The sequence below is a fragment of the Sesamum indicum genome, linkage group LG14, assembly GCF_000512975.1.
Source record: "Sesamum indicum cultivar Zhongzhi No. 13 linkage group LG14, S_indicum_v1.0, whole genome shotgun sequence".
Classification (NCBI taxonomy): Eukaryota; Viridiplantae; Streptophyta; class Magnoliopsida; order Lamiales; family Pedaliaceae; genus Sesamum; species Sesamum indicum.
Genome location: NC_026158.1, coordinates 149,271 through 171,335, shown reverse-complemented (window position 1 = coordinate 171,335; position 22,065 = coordinate 149,271). Strand labels below are relative to the sequence as shown.

Here is a 22,065-nt window from a genome sequence, read left to right as displayed (position 1 = left end):
AATATGTATATAGAAATAAAATATAAAAAAATTAAAATAATAATTTTTTTTTTATTTCATACGCTGATAAACCGGCATTGAAGATCAAAAACTCAAACTAAAATATATCGAATTTTTCAACTTGATTATGGCATGTATCGAATTTTTAATCTTGATTCGATTAATTTATCAAACTGTGAACATCCATACCCAATTTTTATCAATTGGATCAAGACTCCATGGCCAAATAATACACAAACATTTGAGACCCAGTCAACATAAATATTTGAGTAACCTTAAAGCCCTAAACATATATTGAGGCATTAATGTTAATGAATTAGTCAAACCGATTAAGATAATTTAATATAGTACAATCAAATTATGACAAAATAATGGGCATTAGATCCTGCAACATATGTTCTTCAGCCCCAAGCCTGCCCAACTCATGTGCAGTCTTCATCTCCTTGTAATTAATTAACAAAATCAATACAACAACAGGAATAAATATACAATCTAAATTACAACGGATTCTTTTAAAATTTATAATAATTATAAATATTCTTTTAAAATTAAATATCATTTTAACAAAAATATCATTGTAATAGTTCATTGTAAAAGGTATTTGTTAGATGATTGTTAATTTCAGAAGGTATTTATAATTTTTCAAACAATAAAAAATTAAATATAATTAGATGAATTAAAAAATAGACTAAGTCGGGTTAATTTCATAAATTGAATTTGAATTTAATGTTTCATTTGTTCGAGTTCGATTTAATTAATAATAAAATTTATTATATAATTAAAAATTTTAAATTCCATAAACTTACTTATCCAAATATTTTATAATTAATTTTCAAATAAAAATTTAATATCTTATAAGATATATAAAATTATGGGTGGTAAGTTGTATTTTTGTGGGCCTATAATAGCCCATCAACTTTTAGATGTGAATTCTGGGCCCAACAGTGTAGTTCTCTGTAGATCAATTCTATTACCACCTTCTCCTTTTATAAGTTTTAATTTTTTAATATTGGAATTTAAAATTCAATGATAATAATAAACAATAGGATCTTTATAATTCTATCTCCTGAATTTTAGTGTATGAAGATAATAATTTTTTTTTACCTACAATAAATAATAATAGAAATATTAATTTTTATTTAATTTTTTAATAATATCAATAAATTTAATCTTATTTATTAAATGAAAATAAATTTTAAAATATTAAATATAATTTTTTAAATAAAAAAAATTATGAACTTATAATTATATTAAATCTCATTGATAGGAAGGTAATTATCCCTTAATAATAATGTTAGTCTTGCAGCGTAAAAGTTGCTTCTCTATTCCGAACGTTTCTTGTTCGGCGGAATGACTGATTGCAACAAGAGACCCTGCGGCGAGACAGCCACCGCGCTGCCCGAAACCAGCGGCGGCGCTCAACCGCAAGAGGGGTTTCCTCTCCCAGACACCATAGTCCTCAGTGAGGTTTTGCGTAGATTGGAGCTGGAGTCACTTTGCGCTCTGGCCTGCGTGAGTCGGTCTCTCCGTTCTATGGTCTCTCAAGCTCTTTCCACTCTTCCATCTCTTGATCTTTCTGTAAGCTCCCATTTCCTGAGTAATTTGTTGTCAAAATTGCCTACTCATGTTCAGCCTCAAAAGGGCTCGTCTATTGGAGTTCGTGGAGCCTCTTGACATTCAATCGATCGGGAATCTCTATGCTCATTCTGTATCAATTTTTTGAAAAAGTTTTGTCTTTTTAATTGTTCACAAGTGTCCTGCTCCTTTGCTTGTATCTGATTTATTCGATATGTTTCGGCATTATATGCTTTTGGTATGTGGTATTGTGCGTGATGTGTGTGTGAATAGGATGCTTATTCATTGAGAGCTGTGTGTGGCGATAGGCATTTTCACCGAATGGGGAACTTCTTCATCGCATTGTTCCGAGATTAAGAGGAGCTAAGAGTGTAACTATTGATTGTCTCCACTTGGATGATTGCTCCGTCATCAGCGTTCTTGGACCACATATCCAAGAATTGAATCTGCTCAAGTGTGCATCACTATCCTATGATGTTCTTGCTTCAATTGGAGAGAAGTGCCCTAATTTGAGGTATGGGTTGTACATGAATATTTGAGTTTTATGTTAAGACTAGTGAGGCTGTCATGATTTTTGATTTAGCTGGAGCTTTCTTGCGTTAGCATTAGTGTAATCCCCCTTACTTTATGAGTATAGTATATATGGAATGACATGAAGACTAGCATAATGCTTTTGAACATTAATCTCCCTGTTCGATGATGACTGGAAATACTGTTTCTTGTATCAGGATTCTTGTTCTTGAATTGGCAGGGGAGAGCTCACCTGAAATTTTTAGGAGAAACCTCATAAAAATGCTGAAGAAATTTCTTTATTTGGAGGTGAAGTGTTTACATACTGCATGTCTAATCCCTGTCACAATATTCACAAAATTGAGTTTGGCAGTCAACTTAGCAAATCCATCACTTTTACAGCATCTATCTATAAAAGTCCGTGGAACAGAGGATGATGCATATGATTTAGCTTGCATTGATGTTGTCCTCCCAAAGACTCTGAAATTTCTCAAGTTGCAGCCGGTGAATGAACAAGATGCTATTCTGTTTGTAGAGAAACTCGGATATGAAAGAGAGATTCCAAGCAAATTGGTCAATTCTAGTATCGACTCGTCTTTAGGCTTTAGTGGTTTTGCATTGCAACGCTTGTCACTCGTCCTGAATCTCATATCTGATAGACTTGTGGCCTCTATCATGGGCTCACTTCCGCTCTTGGTTGAGCTGGATCTTGAAGACAGGCCATGTACAGAACCAAAACTCCCTCATGACTTGACTAACATCGGGTTGCAGTTTCTAGGCTCCTTTCAGCATCTAACTCATCTCTCAATTGTGAGAAGTAGACAAAACTATCCAGTGTCTTTTAAAAGAATAAACGATTTGGGTTTATTACTTCTGTGTGAGAGTTGTCGAGCCCTAGAATCTGTAAGACTTGGTGGGTTTTCTAAAGTTACTGATGCAGGATTTTCGTCACTTCTACGGTCATGTTACAATTTGAAGAAGTTTGAGATTCAGAACGCACCATTGTTGTCAGACTTGGCATTCCACAACATCGTTGGAGTTGTCTCACCTCTTGTTGAATTGAAATTAAACTCGTGCAATCTCATAACTAGTGAAGCTGTTGCAGAACTGGCCTCGTCTAGTACCTTGGAAGTGCTGGACACATACAGTTGCAGAAGCATAGCAGACAATTGCCTTGTCTACATATCATTCCTTAGTACATTGACGTCTCTTAATCTGGGAGGAGCTGATATTACAGATGGTGGTCTCGGTGTTTTGAGTAAATGTGATCTACCTATAACCAATTTGTGCCTGAGAGGATGCACCAGAGTAACTGACCGAGGAATTATATGCTTACTCAACAGCGGTGTGAGGATCAAGAAGACTTTATCATCTTTGGATGTCGGCCACATGCCAGGAATATCAGATAGAGCCATTCATGCAATTATTTCCAGCGGTGAAGCAATTACCGAACTATGCATGAGATACTGCTTTCATGTGACTGATGATTCGCTTAGAACATTGGCTTCAGGGAGGTACAGTGGAAGTAGTCTCCTCCAAAAACTTGATATTAGTCACTGTTTGCGATTCTCTGTTGGGGTAGTGGAGTTGCTAGAAAGGCCTTTGTTCCGTGGTCTTCGTTGGCTTGGCGTTGGTGGTACTTCTTTGACGAAGAGGGCAGATGTTATTGGAATCTGCAGAATGCGGCCATGGCTCACCATTTGTTTCGAAGGTTGTGAACTTGGATGTCACGATGGATGGCAATACCACAAGTATAATGATGGCAACTAAACGCTTAAGACGGCCTTTGAATGTATTTTAATCCTCGGTATTTTTTCATCCTTAGTTGAATCACAAACTCGACTTGGATAACTATGCGAATGAACAACTAAAAAACGCTTGACAAGGCTACTGAGAACAAAGAATACCGCATCAACCAAAGAAAATTGATGTGACTAAAAACACCACCAATTTGGAATATGAAATCTGCGGGCACCGGTACCAGACAAAACACCCTGCCTGTGCAGTCACAAGTATTAAGATTCTTGCCAATTCACCATGGTATCCTTGGTTCCCTTTAGCTCCCAAGACTCAGATGAGAATAAATCATCAAGGAACGGCACGAACATCAGCAAACATAAAGGAATAAATAGACAAAAAATACCATTTTCCACTATTATGAATTTGAGGCCTGTTCCATCTCTTCCAAACATAATTCCTAGATGTACGAGTTCCATAATTCATGAAAATTTGACTACTACGGAGATCAAAATGAATGCCAATTTAGATAAAAGCAGTTCGACCACCCCTACGACCCTGCCTGTCATAAGCAGCGTTGAATTTGTCGACCAGCTCATTCATTGTGCTGCCGAAAGAATAAAAAAGAAGAATGTGTCAGATGCTTCATGCAACCCAATATTAGTTTATTAGCAGTTTAAGCAATCTGTAATAGTAAGCTTTGAAATTCTAGGGTCGCTGGAATATTACATTTAGCTGAATTAAGTAGAAAAATAGCAAATGTTGTGGATAGATTGAGAGGGATTAAGAATATCCAGAAAAATCATTAGTCGAAGCATCAAGTTCGTTCAATTGTATGAGAGGATAATAACATTGGCATGTCTTTGTATAAACTGCTACTCCAAAGTTCTTTCATAAATGGCAGTAACAAAAACTAGGTCTCATTAGATTAGGACACAATTAGTCAAATGTTAAGAAAAAGGTATTACTGAAATGTTCAGAAAACATAAGTTACAGAAGCCAAATAGCCATACCTGGAGCAGTTGGTGAACATGGCAAGATAAGTTATCAATAACGTATCATTATATTCCTGGAAAGTAAACAATGGGTTTAGGCAAATTGAGAAAAGCAAAAATGCTTGCAAAGTTCTAATGCCAGATACTACGCAAAAGGAGATCTATGGCAACAGTGATTACTACAATAATTTCAAGAAGATCAGTTATTTACTGCAAGAAAGTAAAAAGATAAAAGGAATTTATTAGCTGAAGGAAAACAAAGAACTTCACAGATCACTCACCATCAAGAAATCATCTTGAAATTTTTCGGATTCAATGGCTGGTAATCTTCTCAAGAGACTAGATACTTGCCTTAGCAATGAGTTCTCACAGGGAATATCCCCTGCAAGCAGCAGCAATGCCATGGAATGGACACATATATAAACATGCTAATTCAAGGAATACAGAATACTACTCATTTGGATGTCTCTCAATGCCCATAGAAACAGACCTCATGAGAACATGTAAACTTTAACCAACCAATGATGAGAAAAGACTGAACTATTTTATGATTATTTCATAGTGGAAATTAGAAACTTTAGTGCCGCCAAGGATTTTGAGTTTCTCTTCCAAATGCTTCATAAGCTTCGCTTCCTTGACCAAAAATACTTTTAAAAAAAATATTATGCATTTATATAACCCAGAGAGAGAGACCTTTCTGCATGGCTAGAAGATAGTGATGAAGTACTCTAATTCTGCTATTCAGCATCTTGATGGCACTGTGTATGCCAGTAAGATGAGCAGCCACTACAAAGAAAGTTCAATTTTAAGTCCCGATCAGTGCAAGGTATAACGGTCATTGATGACTTATGTAAACCTGAAAAAGTATCAGAACAGGATAGGCTCACATTGAGTTGCAGCTGAACCCCCATCAGATGGTTTCAGATGGGCAACATGATCAACCGATATTCGTTCAGCTTCCACCGTCTAGCAAGTAAATAAAAAGTAGGTTGCCTCATATAGTCTCAATCTTGCCTGAAGTGTGATTTAAAGAATTGAGAAACAAATCATACCTCTATTGTGTAGCTTGACCGAACAAAAATAAGCTGGGGAATGCCATCAATAACATGCAACTCTTGAATGATAATGATTGGTATGCAAAAATAGAAACAAAGAGTACTATATCAACAGTTTTGCCAATTAACTTGTAGTGAAAAACCATCAAAATAGCAGGTCTCATGACTATGTAGTTCATGATTTGGTAATAAATGATTCATGGAACTTATTATATTAAATAACCCTATTTTCACAGATAGTAACATAGTTCCTCAGTTGCCAAAAATGGGTAAACATGGTTACCTGCCACACTTCACTATTGAAATACTAACACTCGAAAATTGGATTATTCCATAAGAAGAGAGAACTATCATCCAAGTTGATGTAATGCTCACAACACACCAATCTTTGAATATCTATCTTTCAATTATTGATACATTTTATTTCATGAAGTTCAATGTTCACCAGGCACCAAGACACGTAGATACACCAACATATGCTGAGGGATAGTCTAATGTACATAGCTTGCTTTTCCTCAGAGCATATAACTTTGGCAAATACATTCATGATACAAAATGCAGCATGAGATATACCACATGATCATGCAAAAGGTAATAACAGTGTTGGCAATCAATTGTGTAGCAAGCATCCAAAGGAATTCGGTGATGGGCAAGTAACATATACATACCACTTTCATAAATTGTGATAGGCAGATCCTTTTGCGCAGGATTTATTGAAGGGTTGAGTAGAACATATACTGGGCTCTCATTTATATCCATCAACTGTTGGAACAAATATTCTTATATGAGTTGAACAGATACAGGATCTATTTTCAATAAAATGAATTTACTAGAAACACAATGGAAAATAATAAACTCATACTCCATTAAATTCAGGACAAAGTTAACGAATCAGTATTTTCTCATGAATTCTTATTTTGTCCAAGTCCACAACATCATCTGAAGCAGTAATGCTGTGCAACAAGAATACAGCAATTCAGGGGTTCAGTGACATCAGTAAGCAAAAGGGTTTGGTCGGTGGGGGTGGGGTGGGAGGGTAAAGCATCACTCCAGGAAACTAGAATATGTATACATTGTTGCTAAAAACATGTCAAAAAACTGAATGAGAACTGTTGTAGATTTCCATGTAATACGAGGATTAGCAAAAGAAATACAAACCCAATACGCATATACAACATGAATATCAGGAATAACAGTCAGAGTGAAAAATCAGAAAATTGCTCCACAAAAATGAGGTAAGAGTCGCAAGACGAGATGAAGAACTCACAGCTTTGTGAATAATCATGTCGGATTCTTGAGCATCGCTCCCCGTGGAGTACCACCCCAGAATATAAAAATGCGGAAACACCTTCTTATCTGCTCATCACAATGACATCAAACACAAAAGTATTTTCAATTCTCTCTCCCCAAACAAAACCTAACCACCATCTGCACTCACACATTCACATACACAACAAAAGCAAATAAACAAAAATTCAAAAGAAGATACACACAAAGCTCTTGCTTTTTCTCGAGAAAAGCGCGGTCGAGGGAGTGGGTGGAGGGGTCGTAGAGAAGCTCGAAGCTGTTGAAGATCTCGACGGTGCGACCGCGCTGGACACCGATGACGCATCCGAAAACGCGAGGCGGAGGAGGAGGAGGCAGCGAGGAGGCGTCGGCGGCAGAGGCAGAGGCAGAGGCAGAGTGAGGGGAAAGAGATTGTGACTTGACCCGAGTGTAGTGATCGGAGATGTTGACAATGACGAGTGGGTGGAGCTTGAAAGTGAGGCCGCTGCTGGAGGACGACGCCATTGTCTTCCACCCAACCAAGCTTCCGGATCTTTTCACTGCTGTTTAATTGATTCGGAAATGAGAATTTGAAGAGGGTTTTAGAATTTGGAGCTTCTCCCTATCCCTATTCCTTTTCCCTTTTTCTTTCTTTTCCTTTTCTTCTTGATGATGAGGAGAGGAGTATTAGTATAGTATGCGTCTTTTTCTTCCTATTTTTTTAGGATAATTACATTGTTCTGTGTCCTGATTTCAAAAATTATATTTATTAATTATGTCTAAAGTTTATTTTTATCTAACAAATAATTATATATAAAAATATTAGATGTAATTTTTTAAATTACATGAAATTTAAGTTAATTATATCGAATTTTAGGGGAGGAGAGGGTAACTATCATTTTTTGTTAATCTCAATAAATTTAATAATTTTTTACTAATAAAGAGACTTATTTGTTAGATGAAAACATCATAAATGTTAAATATAATATGTAATTATTCCAAACCTCATAAGAAGGGAGTGCGATTATCCCTTATTTTTTATTTTGCAAACTTTAATTACATTCAAGAATGAAATTAATGTGTGATTGATTAAGTATATGATTAGAATTTAAATAGAACAGAATAAGATTATTGTGCATTAAGTTTAGTTGTGTATTGAAGATATGTAGCAGAGCTGAATCATAAAGTATTACGTAGAATTTGGTGGGGTCGACATTCTAAAAATATCTAAATAGCTGGACAAAAAAGATGTATATTATATATTTATTTTTAAAATTCACGCCGTAATTTTAAGTTGGAGAAATTATATTATTCGTCCCATAATTTAAACTATGTATATTTTTAATTTTATTACTTATGAAAATAATTCATAATTTTAAAAAATTCTCATTTTGATCATTTTTTTACTCATTTTAAAATTAAAAAAAATCTCAATAAATAGTAGTTATAGTTCAATTTAAAATAATTTATTTTGTACTTTTTTTTTAATTTAAACAAAAGGACTTCACTCTACAATAAATGTTGCAACTTCAACTCTTCCTGTTCCATCGATGCAAGTTCGAGTTCACATTATCACAATGTATTTCTAAGAGATTGGAAATGTTTATAATGTTTGGATTCATTTTTTTTGGGTGTTTTGTTTTGTGGAAATAGATAGAAACAAAGATAAAATAAGTATGTGTTGGAAATAGTACTGTTTATATTTAGATTTATTTTTAAGATGATTTAAAATAATTTAAAATAAGTGGTGTATGTTTGATGTTGTGTTTTGAAAAACAAAAGTTACTGGTTATGATCAAATCATTGTCAAATCATATTTTTATATATATGTACGTATACAGGTGTTGTATGTTTAATTTTGTATTTTTTGAAAATAAAAGTCAGTATTCATTGTCAAATTATGTCTCTTTTATATATATATATATATATTTATATATAGAAAGTCCAAGATAATAAAAAAACAGTTTTAATTTGATTGTCTTAAGTTGTTCGCTGAGGACGAACACAAGTTGTTATTGATTTGAGGTTTATTTTCTATCTACTCAGAGAGCATGCAATGTTACAATCCCTTTACCTTTTCAATTTATACTGTTATAGAGAAATTTCAATTAGTTACCACATCCATCCACACAGATGCATCTCTAAATTAACCTGACCAAACATCAATCCGTGATATTCTTAATTGGGAGTTGGTGCTTCCCAGATGCTTTAACAAGTACATCTGCAGCATGCTCGTCTGTCGGGTTTGATCGAATTCAAATCAATTATATCATAAATGCTATATAATTGAGTTACATGAGTTCATTCTTAATTAAGGAAAGGGGATGGGAGCAACAAGAGTAGTCTTGTTTGAAAACTTTGATGGTTTTGCCGAGGGGACAAAACGCAGGAATTAAGGAAGTAAACGGTACATCAATAAAAATAAACAAATAACAACCAACACCAACATAGACATAGGGGTGCATGTAAGAACCCTACCTCATCCATCTCTTCTTCAATACCCAAACCATACATATTACTACAATTAATGAAATTAGGGCTACAATTAAATGGCACATTGTTAGATTAAACAAATCATATATACATAGGAAGAGACTTATAAAGTATGCTAGAAATACAGTTCTATAATTTATATTGTCAAAATTTTAAAAAGTTTATTCGATTTCAAAAAATCGAAAAACTACATAACAAGTTGTAAAATTTTAACATCTTACTTTCTGATTTTATATTTAAGCATGTCCCCTCTAAAATATTGTACCATAGTTTATGAACTTTCAAATATTTTATAAATTTTTTAAAAAATTACGAATATTCTCTTAGTCTTTTAATATTTAGGGTTTTTGCTTTTTTTCCCTCTTTTCCCCCAAAAAAGTAGAGGGAAAAAGCAAAATAAGATAAGTAAGAATGCCTAATTCTTGAGGAATAAAGAAAGTATAGTAGCATTCATATATATATATATATAGAATTGATGTAAAGTAGAGCATTATTATAATAATTAATATTAATATATAATTAAAGATTTGTAGAAAGATTAAGCAAACCGTGATCAGTACAAAATGCCAAACAGCTCCTCCACAAGATAATGCTAATTAACCTTTAATTAACGGATTTAATGCGCCACATAGAGACTGCTAATGCCTCCTACAAAAAGACCGATACATCAGATGATTAGGATAAAAATCAATCCTCAACATCAATTTATATATATATATATATGATTATACTTACAAGAATTTAATTAAAAATCTATTATACATGCACAATTAGCAGCAGTAGTATAAGAAGATCAAACACCTGCTAGTGAAGAAGCCAATGAATTGGAGGTGGGCTTACTGTTCTTCAATTTCGCAACGTGGATCGGATCACGAACCCATGCAGTTTGATCAGTGATATTAGGGTTAGGATTTCAGTGCCAAGAAGAGACTGAGAACAAGGGCTGATTTTGCCACGCCAAGAAGAGAGATTCATCGAGAATGTGAAGCTGGTAGCCTTCGGACGGGTAATGGAGTCTCAGCAGAAGCTTAGCTTGCGAAAGTGCAAATGGACTCAATGGAGTGTTACTGAAGCCTGCGCACCTTAGCATCGCAGCCCATGACGTGAATCTTTCGTGCCGTTCCCTCCTATTATCGCCGCCGTCGCCCGCTACTATATCCGCGATCTCTCTTCCGAACCATATTTGCTCCACCGCCAGTCGCTCCGGGCTGTTGGGCGGCAGAGTTGCTTCAAGAGAGTCGAAAACCGCGGCGTAATGATCGAGAGCCTCCACGAAGCGCTGCTGCCGGAAAATGGGGAGGTTATGGTCCGCCACCGTGAGAACCTTGGGGCTCATGGATTTTATCCGTTGGAGGAAGAGGAGAAGGCGGTTGCAGTCTTTGAGCAGGCGGTGGAGATAGTTGACGCAGTTTACTGCTAGGGTTTCGTCATGTCGGAGAAGAACTGAAGACGTGATTGAAATTGGGTCTTGATTGCTGAGGAGTATGAGGGGGTGGAACTGGAATCTGAGCCCTAATGAGTGCGCGAATCTCGCCAAGCGGTCGCCCGTTCGCCGGAGGATTTCGCGATCACTTCCGGTGGCTGTGATTCGGAGAGTCGGCGGCGGATACCGCTCCGCCACCGCTTGCAGTAGCGGCGGCCACTGGACGCCGTGCATGATGTCGAAATCAAGGATGTGGATCGCCTTTTGCCCGTCTGTTGCTTCCAAGATCGCCTGATTCGCCGTGAGCTGACAGAATCTAACGAAAGGAGTAACTTGGTTGAGCGACAAGTACGACGACTGAATAAGCGCATCATCGGCCGATCCCAAATCTTGACTGCTTGCGGCGGCGGCTGCAGCCGGATTAGGGTTCATCAAGAAGTCGAGGCGGAGGGAGAGGGCCCTGGTGAACTGGTGGACTAATCTCTCAGTTGAATCTCCAAAAGGGGAGGAACTTGTTGCAAGAACGGTGATCAGGCGGTGGGCGGCGGAGAGATCAGAGCGCGAGACCAGCTCAGCGCAGCTTATCAACAACTGGCGGATATGGACTGGTGGCGGGACCAAACTCCGGTGGCGAGTCTGGTGGATGTAGGCGTTTGGTGGCGGCTCCTCCTCGTCGTCGTCATGGGATGATGAATCAAATGATCCCAACATATGTTATTAGTGGGAAAACCAATCAGCAATCAGAAAATGGACCCTATTTAGGCAACAAACCCTAGAGCGAGAGAAGAGCGAAAATATAGTATAGATTATGTCTTCGAAATTGTGGATGACTTTAGTGGTTGGAGTGGACAAAATTTTGCACTTTGGGGGTTCATTATTAGGAAATAATGATGCCAAGAAATGCAACTTTGCTTGCCAAGGGATAGGAATATACATATATATATATATGTATGTTGACTGGAAGCAGTGTTGACTTGATCAAATACATATTTTTTGTAATTGATCTCTTTTTTTAAATTATATATACAAAAATTACACTATAAATACATTGTACTTGATATACAATTGATTCAAATTCGATCAAATCCGAGTAACTAGCAAGAGTTAGCCTCCACTCCTCCCTCGCCCCCACATGCATCCACACCAAAAGGGTTGTGTTCTTCATGTCTATATATATATAGCAAATGAGAGAGGAAGAGAGAAACTACATATTTGTCTTTGAATTCACTTCTTTTATTAAAGTGGAATAGAAGATCATTCATCATTGTCATCTCGAAATAATTAAATAATCTTCGATTTTTCTTTATACATTTCTTAATTATATTCTTTTATTCAAGGGTTAGACTATTCGACTCTCCTCTAAAACCACTCGAATCCATAATCAACAAAACTAATTAAAACTGTACATATTAGATTGATTAATGTTTTATTATTCTCTTTGATTAATCTTAAACGAATATACGCAGAAGCAGACGAAAGCATCATGAGATGGATCGAACAAAAAACACAAGGAAAAATCCTAAGAATTTTGGTAAGAAATAGAAGACAAAGAGAGGGACTTGTGTACCTGCCCTTCTCTTCTTTTCAACGCCAAAATGTTTCTTTATCTATGAAACCCACATTCTCAGAATCTCTTCTCAGACTAATTAGATTTGGTCTGTCAATTTTTTTTTTTATTTATATTTATAATTTTGTTTTTCTTTTCTCAACCTCCAACCCTCTTACTCTCTTCCCCATTATTTTCCCAATGACTTCCCACAATCTTTATTATTTTATTATTTATTTCACTAATATATATTTTTAAAAAATAATAATTATACTATTTAAATTTTAAATTAATTTCGCACACATAAAGTGTGTCGAAAATTACGTACTAGTATTATATTAAGTGTAATCATTATATATCTAACACATTTTGCAGGTAACTGCATCAACTATCAATGTTATACATTATCTCACATTCAATCACGTACGAAAATAACCATCTCAATCGAACTTATTATATTTTATTTTTGTTTCATTGAAATGAAACTCGACAAGATTACAAGCAATCATAGCTATATAATCAAGGGTAAATTACTGCTACTTTTTTTAAAATTTTACATAATTATAAACACCTATTTGTTATTTGAGCAATTATAAATGCCCTCTTGATTTTAACGTTCATCTAACAAGGAGCCCATTCCATCAGGTTTCCATCCAATTATTGATCAGAATGTCCTTTTAAATTATAAATTATAATTTTATATTTTTTATAATTTTAAAAAAAATATTTTGATGAACTAATATTCGCTCTAATTATTTATTTTACTCATCATCAATTATTGGTATATATTTCTTTAAAAAAATCCAACAAAAGTAAAATAATAATATTCACTTCACCGTTTGAAGGTTACATAATTATTTTTCGTTTGAAAAAAGTATTTATAACTTTTCAAATAATAAGAGTGTATTTATTATTATGACAATATAATGTATTTTATAATTAAAGTATGTACTATGATTGGACAATGACTAATAATAGAATTGATTGGACAGTAGAACAAGGCAACAAGACAACAAAACAACAAAAGAAACAAAAGTAGGGGAATAATTTATTTTAACAAAAAAAAAAATAAATAGAAAAAAAAGGATAATAATTGAAAAGCTGATGATTGGGTGACCTGTACTTAGTGATTTGACACTGTCCCACCACTTTTTACCATATTGACTTCCCTTGCAAATATTTAAAAGTTGCCTTTTAAGTAGAATTTCTTTCTGGTATATCAATACAAAAATTAAATATTTACTTATGTTATTTACAAGTTTAAAAATTAAATTATTAGAGAGAAATATTATTTACAATTTTAATGCCGTAATTCTGTATGCAATTTTTTATTTTTTTATAAATGTATGGCAATATTGTTGTTTGACTTCACTTTTGTTAACTTTTTAGATGAGCTCGTCTTTTAACATATTTTGTAGATAAATTAATGCACGTTTGCAGGCTACAAACAATTCGCTACCGATACAAACTTGAATTATGAACAATTTTCTTGGAACAAGAGGTTCTGAAATGCCTCCTTAGACATTACACATACATCATATTCATGTTCATGTACATGTCGGTAGACGTCCTACATCGATTACAAATAAAAAATTTATTCAAAAACACCTCATCTTTCTAGTAAGGCCTTTTTAAGATAAAAAGTTGTACGGTTATAAAGCCAGAAAGGATAATAACTCACATTAACAGTTTTCCTTTCTTGAATTTTATACTTTAAATTTTTTTTTTCTAAACTATTTTATTTTAATAAATTAATTTTCTCTAATTGTATACAAAGGCTACAGTTCCTGCATAAATTATAATACTTGATAAATCAAAGCCCATAAATCTCTTTATATGGCCCAAAATATGGATTTATAAGTGAATTATTTAATGGGCCAAATCTAGCCCGAACAAAAACCCATTAATTGGCTATGGGTCGCTCCAATCCAGTAGCTTCGGACGCGGGTCTATCCCCGCTGCAAACCGGGTTGATCCATTTTCTGTTCCCTGAAGTGACCAAAACCCAAGAACTCACCTACCCAAACCCACTCTATCAGTCTCTTATCCAAATTAAATTTGGTTGAACCAACCTAATTAAAAAGCAAATTTAATATGTTGATCTATTACTTTTCTCAGTCTGTACAATAATAATACGACGGGTATATTGCATTTATTATATTAATTTAGGTTCAACCAGATTAGAATTTTCTAATACTCAACAAATAAGACAACTGAAATTCCCAACACATTCTTGACGTTAAACCAGAAGTGAAGACAAGAGGGCAGAAAAATTCATTATTTTTCGCCTTTATTGTTGTCTGCATTCACGCTTAAAGACATGTATGTGGGCAAATGTACACAAACAGCATCAGTTCTGCTGCAATTCCTATGAACTTCAAGAATGTAAGCAAAAACTGATGTATACATGTGGAAACACTACAAGAATAAACTAGCAATAATATTTACCGTGTAAAGCGAGTAGTTTACACCTTTTTCGATCCAGCCCCCATATTCTCATCTGCTCACAAGTTCTCGTGCAAGCTCAAAATGTGTTCGATAAAATCTGCAGAGGTGATGGCTTCATTTCTTCATGTATCCCTTTAGCCATGTGTGAGTGTGTGTTCGGCCATTGCAGGAGGTTGATGTCAATAAATCCACTTGCAAAATTCTGTTTTATGGAGATCTTCGCCAATGTTTCTTTCCTTTTTTCTGAGGCAGTTTGAAGGGAGTCCAGCTTTTCCTGCGCTTAGGGGGTTCACAGAAAAGTCCAGATGCAAGGGCTTGCTGGAGCCACAGATCAAATTCATCCTCTTCATCCATCATCTCGGCATCCAAATCCCAAGGATACCTGCTTGAATTGGACCTCTGAGGTGACTTCTCCAAACCGACCATGTTTACATGGAAACTGGGCCGGTGGGTGTTTGGTCGGCAAGCCATCCCCTATGAGAAAATAGAGCGACATCAAACTTAGCAAGAATGAATTCATACGATGTGGAATGCAGATGTAACAAGTCTATGGACTAACCTGGCATATAGCCCATTCTGAAACATCAAAGATCCGGCTTTCGGCGCATACATAAGCACGTGGTATTTCCATCTAAAAGTAATACATGAAATCATTTGTTAGGGGCAAAATTATATTTCAAAAGGTTATGTGGGAGAATAAGTAGCAAGAACATGTTACAGGAATTGCATCAGAAAGAAGAGAAGGTACAATCAGAGTGTAATCAAGAGCAGTAGCAACACATAACATGAACTTTTCTTTTAAGTGGAAATGATGTTGATATGGAAAATGAATATCAAGACTAATTTAAACAATATCAATTTCCTTCACACAGTAGATATCTTGTCTGTGAGGGGGGAAACCTGTATAACATAAAATTTACCCCTCAATGAAACGGCTTATAATCCAAATGACAATCTAGGGTTGGTGGTAAAGCAGTATTCTTAAAAGCCTCTAGGCCCACTTCTTTTCTTTCTGTAGTTGAGATTTAGAATTTTGGATAAAATTGACTCTTAATTAACTCAACTACATATATAAGCAAGCAGAACATGCTGATCCACAATGAATTTCAATATAAAGGCTAAAATACTCGGAAAGTCGCTGGGTGCACTGCAGCAATTTAACTATCCAGTTTGTGTAATGGAAATTCACCTTTTGAGGCCGATCAAACACCAACGAACCTCTGTATTCCACCCATCCGTCACCATCTTTGGCTTGATGATACTGGCAGCAATCCTGTACCCCAGAAAATCATCATTAGCTTGTAAGCAAGCAAATAAGCTCTTTTCTTTTCAGATAGAGGGCAAACCTGACACCATCGTGCTTTGGCCTTGGTTCGGGTTGTGCAAACCCAGATGTGTGAATTCCCACACTTTGTGCACTGTACGCGCCTTGACTCATCAGAGCAAAAGGTAGTAGTACTCTGTATTTGGAAGGTATGGATGATCAATCTTCTAGAAGAGTTCATTTCTTGCAATGTGATAATGCTAACTTTATATCCAACACAAGCAAGGTAAGAAACAGAATGCACAGTAGCAAAAATATCCCCAAAAGAAGATACCTTTCTCGAACTCCCACCTCTCCTCTTTCCCCCACTTTTCATGGTTCCAAAACTTGGTCAAGATCTCTATACTGGACAGTCGAGCGCTATTCTTACTACAAACATATTACAAATATTGCAAATGCAAGACGGTACCAGTACAACACAGGTTCTAGACTAAGAACATTTTAATCTTCTGTATGTGCATGCATACAAATCTTAGTCTAAAGAATTTTCCTTTGGCTCAAATTTCAAATTGTAATAAAATTAGTGCCCTTCATTTCATGAAATCTAAAGAAACACGAACAAGTAAAGAAACTAAAAAAAGTTGGCCTTTACATATTCTTTTACCTGATGAGAAGTGCTAGCTGATCTCTGCAGGACCCTCTTAGATTCTTCTTTTCTGAGCTGCTCATCATAGTCCCTCTTCTTCACAGCATCAGAAAGAACCTGGCAATAATGCCAATATGAGTGAACACTGGATACCATTGCCACAATTCTGCCTCAGGTACTTGATATTTAGCCAATAAAATGAATAACAACTTACTTCATATGCACATTGAAGTTTCTTAAATGATTCACTTGCCAGTGGGCTTCCCAGGTTTTTGTCAGGGTGAACAAGCATGGCCTGTAAAATATATATATAATTACCACATTAAAACTTAAAGTTAGAATTTGAAATTCACTTTCTTCCAAGAGAAACAGCTCTGTTTTTACTTATCAAATTAGGCTATGGGTTCAAGAAAGAATGTTCAATTTTATGTAGCCTAACAGCTCGATTATCTTTTCATGTTCAATACCACTAAAAGTCATAATAACTGAAATTAACACCAGTCATCATAGAATCTAAATGGCCAAAGTTAGGGCCTGTTTTCTAGCAATCTCCTTCCTCTTTTCTTCAGTAATCTATTTTCTACCATCAACCATATATCATATAAATGATGATATCAAACTAATAGGAAAAGTACTGTGCAGTAGAAGTAAAATGAAAAGAAGCTGGTCAAGCAGAAGAACAAGGAGCAGACTTCCTCAATTTAGCAGCCAATATGTCCTCTTACAGAAATAGCAAATTTCACAAATCATGGTAAAGTAAGCCAGGCGTTCAGTCTCAACTAATATAGCATTTAAGATTCAATGACCTCAGAAGGCCAATTAAGATTGAGAATAGAAGCAACGGACTGAGTACATAAAAGAAAATGCCCTTCCCCTTAAAAAGTAGAGACATTGGGTAATTAGTGTATTACTAGATTTTTGAAGCGTTTCGGCTGCAGCCTGGCACCGACTAGAAATCAACTGGGCATGCAGACAAGAAAAACAGAATGTTGCATATACTGAAAAAAAAATCGTGGATATTTCCTACCTTAGAACAAAAAATAATCGAATAAATCCCTACTTAAACATGGTTTACAATGGATGCAAAGACTAAATTGACAGCCAATATGAATATAAGATAAGCAAAGATAAATTGTTTGCAAGTGCAGGTATCTGATTGGCACACCTTTTTATGATACTCCTTCTTCAATAGCATGAAATCGATCTTCTTTTGACGTGGAAAGCCAAGTGCTTCATAATGGTCGCTGCTATTTAAAATTCTCTTGATCTCACTCATGGAATTTACATCTTCTTTTACCACTTGTTTAGCAACAGATTCTTTCGGTTTTTCAACAAAAGATGACGTGCTGGCAGGTTTGCTGGCTGATTTACATGAGGGCAACTTCTCTTCTTCTTCCGCAGGCGTGGAATATTCACTCTCAGTGGAGAAATCATCTCCTAAAAATGACTCAGATTCTTTATGCTCCTCAGTGTGAGTATTTTCGCTCCAATTATCACACCATTTCATCAAATAGTTTAATGTATCATTGGACAGGAAGGCAAGGTTAATTGAGAGAAAAACACCAAACCATCCTACACGAACTTTGACACAGTACATGGCGTATAAGGTTGCCATTAAGACCACCAGTCGTGCATGATTTAAGGAAAATAGATAACCTGCATTCCAAAAATTATGCTAGTATCAACAGGTTCAATAAAAGGCTAGGCATAAACAGAGATATAAGAAAGGAAAGCTTGTTTGTCAAAAGCCACACACTCACTTTAACAATAGATGTTGCAAGTTAATAAGGAAATTCAAGGGGAGCTTCCGTATTGCTTGATGGCCTAGTAATCACACTAGATCACATTGGAATAGGAGCATCATCAAGAAATAAAAATCTCAGAAAATTTTCTACCACTGACAAATTGAGAAGCAGGTCACCACTCAAAGAAATCGACAAATGAACAGTGTTGTATCTTAAATTTAATAACTAGGAGAGCTCAGTTCGAGGTTCCGAGCGAACATGTGGATCTCCTAGAAGATTATTAACTCAAATTCAAAAAACTATTGAATTATCACACTATTAGTTTCTGAAACCAAAAGGGTATAAACTACAAGTGGGAAGAATGCAGAAATGGAGTAGATAACACTGAGAAAGATAAGTAAAAATCCATCAACACCAAAAATTGAGTCCAAAATGGATGAAGCAACCCAGGACTTACCACCGACTATGAACAAGGTACCGGTTATCCAAAAGTTAGCATACATCCATAAAATCAGAATGGCAAACAGTCCCACAATAAAAAGTCCAGGAGTGTAGCCTAAATACTGAACAGCAACGCCAGCTGCACCCTGAAGACACATTTGCAACAATTAGTAAATTATCAGCAATTGGTTAAGGATACAGCCTCAAAGGATTTCCTTATTCATTATCTTTCTGATTGAAATTATGGAATTAATGGGAATAAATTTCCAGTTCCATTAGATTCCACCTCTTTACAGTAAAATAAGTGATAATCAAGAGTCAAGAACAAGTGAACAGACACGTGAGCAACCTGTTAACATCTAAAAGATGATCATATGAAGTTATAATCCTGAATCAATGCCACATAATCTGAAAAAAGGATAAGCCACTTCTTGAGAACACATAGCATCCTTGAAGTCCGACACAGTAAAAATGCAGACAGCAGATAATAAGGCAAAAAAGCAAACATCGATATAACTTTCTTCGTGCTGATAATCCGTATAGATGAAGATTCCATATTTAACAAAGCAATGAAAAAAGTATTAGAAGGTTAGTTATTCGACGTGGGTCCCATTACGACTGTGCAGACAATAACTCTAAAACGAGACCATCTTAGTGTTTATAACCCTAAACTGCATCAATAATATCACTCAGATTGTTTGGCATAACTCGTTACTAGTTCTTCGACTTTAATACTATCAGATCAAAGCATCAAACAACAAGAATGAAGTACTGAAGCAGTGGTGTACAACATAAAATCCTGGAGTTCTACATTAGATGAGGAAGGAATGAACAACATAAGTTAAGCAACACATAAACAAATAGTAGACACTGTAGACAGTGGTAAGGATAGGAAGCTTACCATACTAAGAAGCACATATAGAAGACATGACATTGATGTCAAGCTTAAGAAGCAACTCCACATAATGACAAGCAGAGCTGCTGGGCCAAGGCCAATAAATGAGCGGAAGCCTGTAAGAAAACAGTTTTTCCAATAAATCAACAAGAACAGTAGACCTCTCCCACATCTTGCACACCCACAACACACCATCGGCCAATGCCGCTCCATAAAGACTCCGATCTTGTCCCTTAAACATCTCGTAGTATTCCTTGCTACAGAATAACAGTCCTTCGATTTCAACCATTTCAATCCTTGATTGAACAACCCAATGTCCTCCATCACCAAATAACCCCTCAAAATGCTCACTAAAAAACAGTCAAATTTACAACAGAGATCGGATTCCATACAGCAAAACTCCGGATTTCTTCCATATTCCCGAAAGGCCAGCTAAAAATGGCTTCGAGCTGAGCTGGACAAATTTTCACCTGCGACGAGGTAAGACTGCACGACCAAACCACTCCATGATTAATGAAGCAACTCTTCAATCTGCAAAAACTCCCTTATTTTCCGGCACAACAATCAATCACAATGAGTCTGCGAAAGCAAGTGGCATAAAACTACAAGAAAGAAAGATCCAGAATATCCCTTCTCCAAGCAGTTAAGCTAGGATTCATCCATGTACTCCGGGAAATCAGTAAGAACTGAAACTAGAAAAACAGTAGAAATTGCTTCACATCTACGTCTTCCAAAAAGCAAACCGCAAAACAAACTCACAGCATTCTCGCTTTTCTGACCTCCAATATCCCCCCAAAAAGATATTCCCACCAAAATCCCAGATAAAAACCAAGAGCCACAAGAATCTACCAAGTTACGAAAGCAAAAAAGTTTCAACACATAGAAACACAACTGAGAGTAAAGGGCTCAAGAACTAAGAGCTAAAAATGCAGAAGAAAATTCGTGTAATTAATGGTTAATGGAGCAAAAGTCGGAACCTAGGCTTTTACTATTTCCTTTTTCAGGGAATGCTTGTGAAAAAGTAAAAAGCTTCAGAAAGTAGTAATGAGAGAGTGAGACAAGCAGTGATGATGGCAGAGAATGAAGCCTTTTTCTGAGAGAGAGAGAGAGAGAGAGAAGTGGTGGGGGGAATTTCTATAATCTTAGTTTTTAGTGGATTAGGATTTAGGGTTAAATTGGAATAGTAGTAATTAACTTGTGGAATGGGACCCACTTCCTCCTAATATTTAATTCTTATTTTCTCTATCCACTGCTGCTATTTCTTAATATTTATGTTTTAGTCCTTCTAGTTCCATTTTATGTAGTTGGTCACCCCTTTCAATTGTTCATCGTACTTCTGCATCCACTAATATTTATGTTTCAGCCCTTTTATTTTCACTTATTCTCTATAATACACAAACTTTATATACTTAGCCGCTTATTAGGGTAAATTACAACCTCTCATAATATTTTTCGCAATTACAAGTATCACTTGTTATTTAAAAAATAATAAATAATATTTTAAAATTAATAATCGTCCAACAAATACCACTATAATAGCCCTTTATAGGGATAATTACTAGACAATTATTAATGTTGGTGAGTATTTATAATTTTTCAAACAACATTAAATAATGAGAAGTATTTATAATTATAATAAATTTCAATGGAACTCGTTATAATTTACCTTACTTATATATTATAAAAGAAGTGTGATCAAATTTAATTCGAGCTAAAAATTTTTGCATACTTAAAATATTATACTTTCAGCTTTGGGATGACAAAATAAATTTAGAAAAATATTTAACAAAATAATTTCAAATAATTTAGAGAAAAAATCTTGAAATCCATAAATATTTCATAAAATATACTTCAAAATGAGAATTAAAAATACAAAATTCTTGTAATATGAATTACCCATATAAACTCAAACACATTAATGTATATCTTTTCAGAAGTTTAGAATATTTTACGAATAATTTTGAAATTTTAAATAGTTTTTTGTATGTTTTGTAGGGGGAAATATAATATATATATATATATATGT

General features: G+C 35.2%; 4 protein-coding genes across 5 annotated transcripts; 1 reads left to right on the top strand and 3 right to left on the bottom strand.

Annotated features, from left to right (window-relative positions):
* Positions 1,294-3,924, top strand: LOC105176539 (F-box protein At-B). The gene is made up of 4 exons (XM_011099366.2): positions 1,294-1,578; positions 1,884-2,089; positions 2,304-2,394; positions 2,488-3,924. Exons 1-4 carry the CDS (start codon positions 1,351-1,353, stop codon positions 3,853-3,855), a joined length of 1,893 nt encoding a protein of 630 aa, XP_011097668.1. The 5' UTR covers positions 1,294-1,350; the 3' UTR covers positions 3,856-3,924.
* LOC105176540 (COP9 signalosome complex subunit 6a) lies at positions 4,193-7,822 on the bottom strand. Its single transcript, XM_011099369.2, has 9 exons — positions 7,366-7,822; positions 7,140-7,228; positions 6,541-6,634; positions 5,870-5,931; positions 5,705-5,783; positions 5,511-5,603; positions 5,099-5,199; positions 4,836-4,891; positions 4,193-4,429 (listed from the first exon to the last, which is right to left on the bottom strand). Exons 1-9 carry the CDS (start codon positions 7,661-7,663, stop codon positions 4,348-4,350), a joined length of 954 nt encoding a protein of 317 aa, XP_011097671.1. The 5' UTR covers positions 7,664-7,822; the 3' UTR covers positions 4,193-4,347.
* On the bottom strand, positions 10,099-11,965 carry LOC105176621 (scarecrow-like protein 18). 2 transcript variants are annotated; one of them, XM_020698748.1, is made up of 2 exons: positions 10,433-11,965; positions 10,099-10,279 (listed from the first exon to the last, which is right to left on the bottom strand). In XM_020698748.1, exon 1 carries the CDS (start codon positions 11,763-11,765, stop codon positions 10,545-10,547), a length of 1,221 nt encoding a protein of 406 aa, XP_020554407.1. In that variant the 5' UTR covers positions 11,766-11,965; the 3' UTR covers positions 10,099-10,279; positions 10,433-10,544. The 2 variants fall into 2 exon arrangements, with proteins under 2 accessions (XP_020554407.1, XP_011097798.1); XM_011099496.2 differs by having other exon boundaries at positions 10,472-11,965.
* LOC105176538 lies at positions 14,870-21,179 on the bottom strand. The gene is made up of 9 exons (XM_011099365.2): positions 20,046-21,179; positions 19,161-19,290; positions 18,124-18,614; positions 17,173-17,253; positions 16,977-17,075; positions 16,395-16,508; positions 16,238-16,321; positions 15,608-15,679; positions 14,870-15,522 (listed from the first exon to the last, which is right to left on the bottom strand). Exons 1-9 carry the CDS (start codon positions 20,427-20,429, stop codon positions 15,256-15,258), a joined length of 1,722 nt encoding a protein of 573 aa, XP_011097667.1. The 5' UTR covers positions 20,430-21,179; the 3' UTR covers positions 14,870-15,255.

Bases quoted from the DNA above. Each gene is read 5' to 3' on its own strand.
- LOC105176539 (XM_011099366.2), top strand. From the start codon at position 1,351: ATGACTGATTGCAACAAGAGACCCTGCGGCGAGACAGCCACCGCGCTG. The intron at 1,579-1,883 runs GTAAGCTCCCAT...GTGTGGCGATAG, and splicing joins TTCCATCTCTTGATCTTTCT to GCATTTTCACCGAATGGGGA. The intron at 2,395-2,487 runs GTGAAGTGTTTA...TCACTTTTACAG, and splicing joins AGAAATTTCTTTATTTGGAG to CATCTATCTATAAAAGTCCG.
- LOC105176540 (XM_011099369.2), bottom strand. From the start codon at position 7,663: ATGGCGTCGTCCTCCAGCAGCGGCCTCACTTTCAAGCTCCACCCACTC. The intron at 7,229-7,365 runs GTGTGTATCTTC...TGTGATGAGCAG, and splicing joins CGAGAAAAAGCAAGAGCTTT to ATAAGAAGGTGTTTCCGCAT. The intron at 5,784-5,869 runs GTATGATTTGTT...TTTACTTGCTAG, and splicing joins GGTCAAGCTACACAATAGAG to ACGGTGGAAGCTGAACGAAT.
- LOC105176621 (XM_020698748.1), bottom strand. From the start codon at position 11,765: ATGTTGGGATCATTTGATTCATCATCCCATGACGACGACGAGGAGGAG.
- LOC105176538 (XM_011099365.2), bottom strand. From the start codon at position 20,429: ATGGAATCCGATCTCTGTTGTAAATTTGACTGTTTTTTAGTGAGCATT. The intron at 18,615-19,160 runs GTAAGTCCTGGG...TTTGGAATGCAG, and splicing joins TACCTTGTTCATAGTCGGTG to GTTATCTATTTTCCTTAAAT. The intron at 17,254-18,123 runs GTGTGCCAATCA...TATATTTTACAG, and splicing joins AGAAGGAGTATCATAAAAAG to GCCATGCTTGTTCACCCTGA.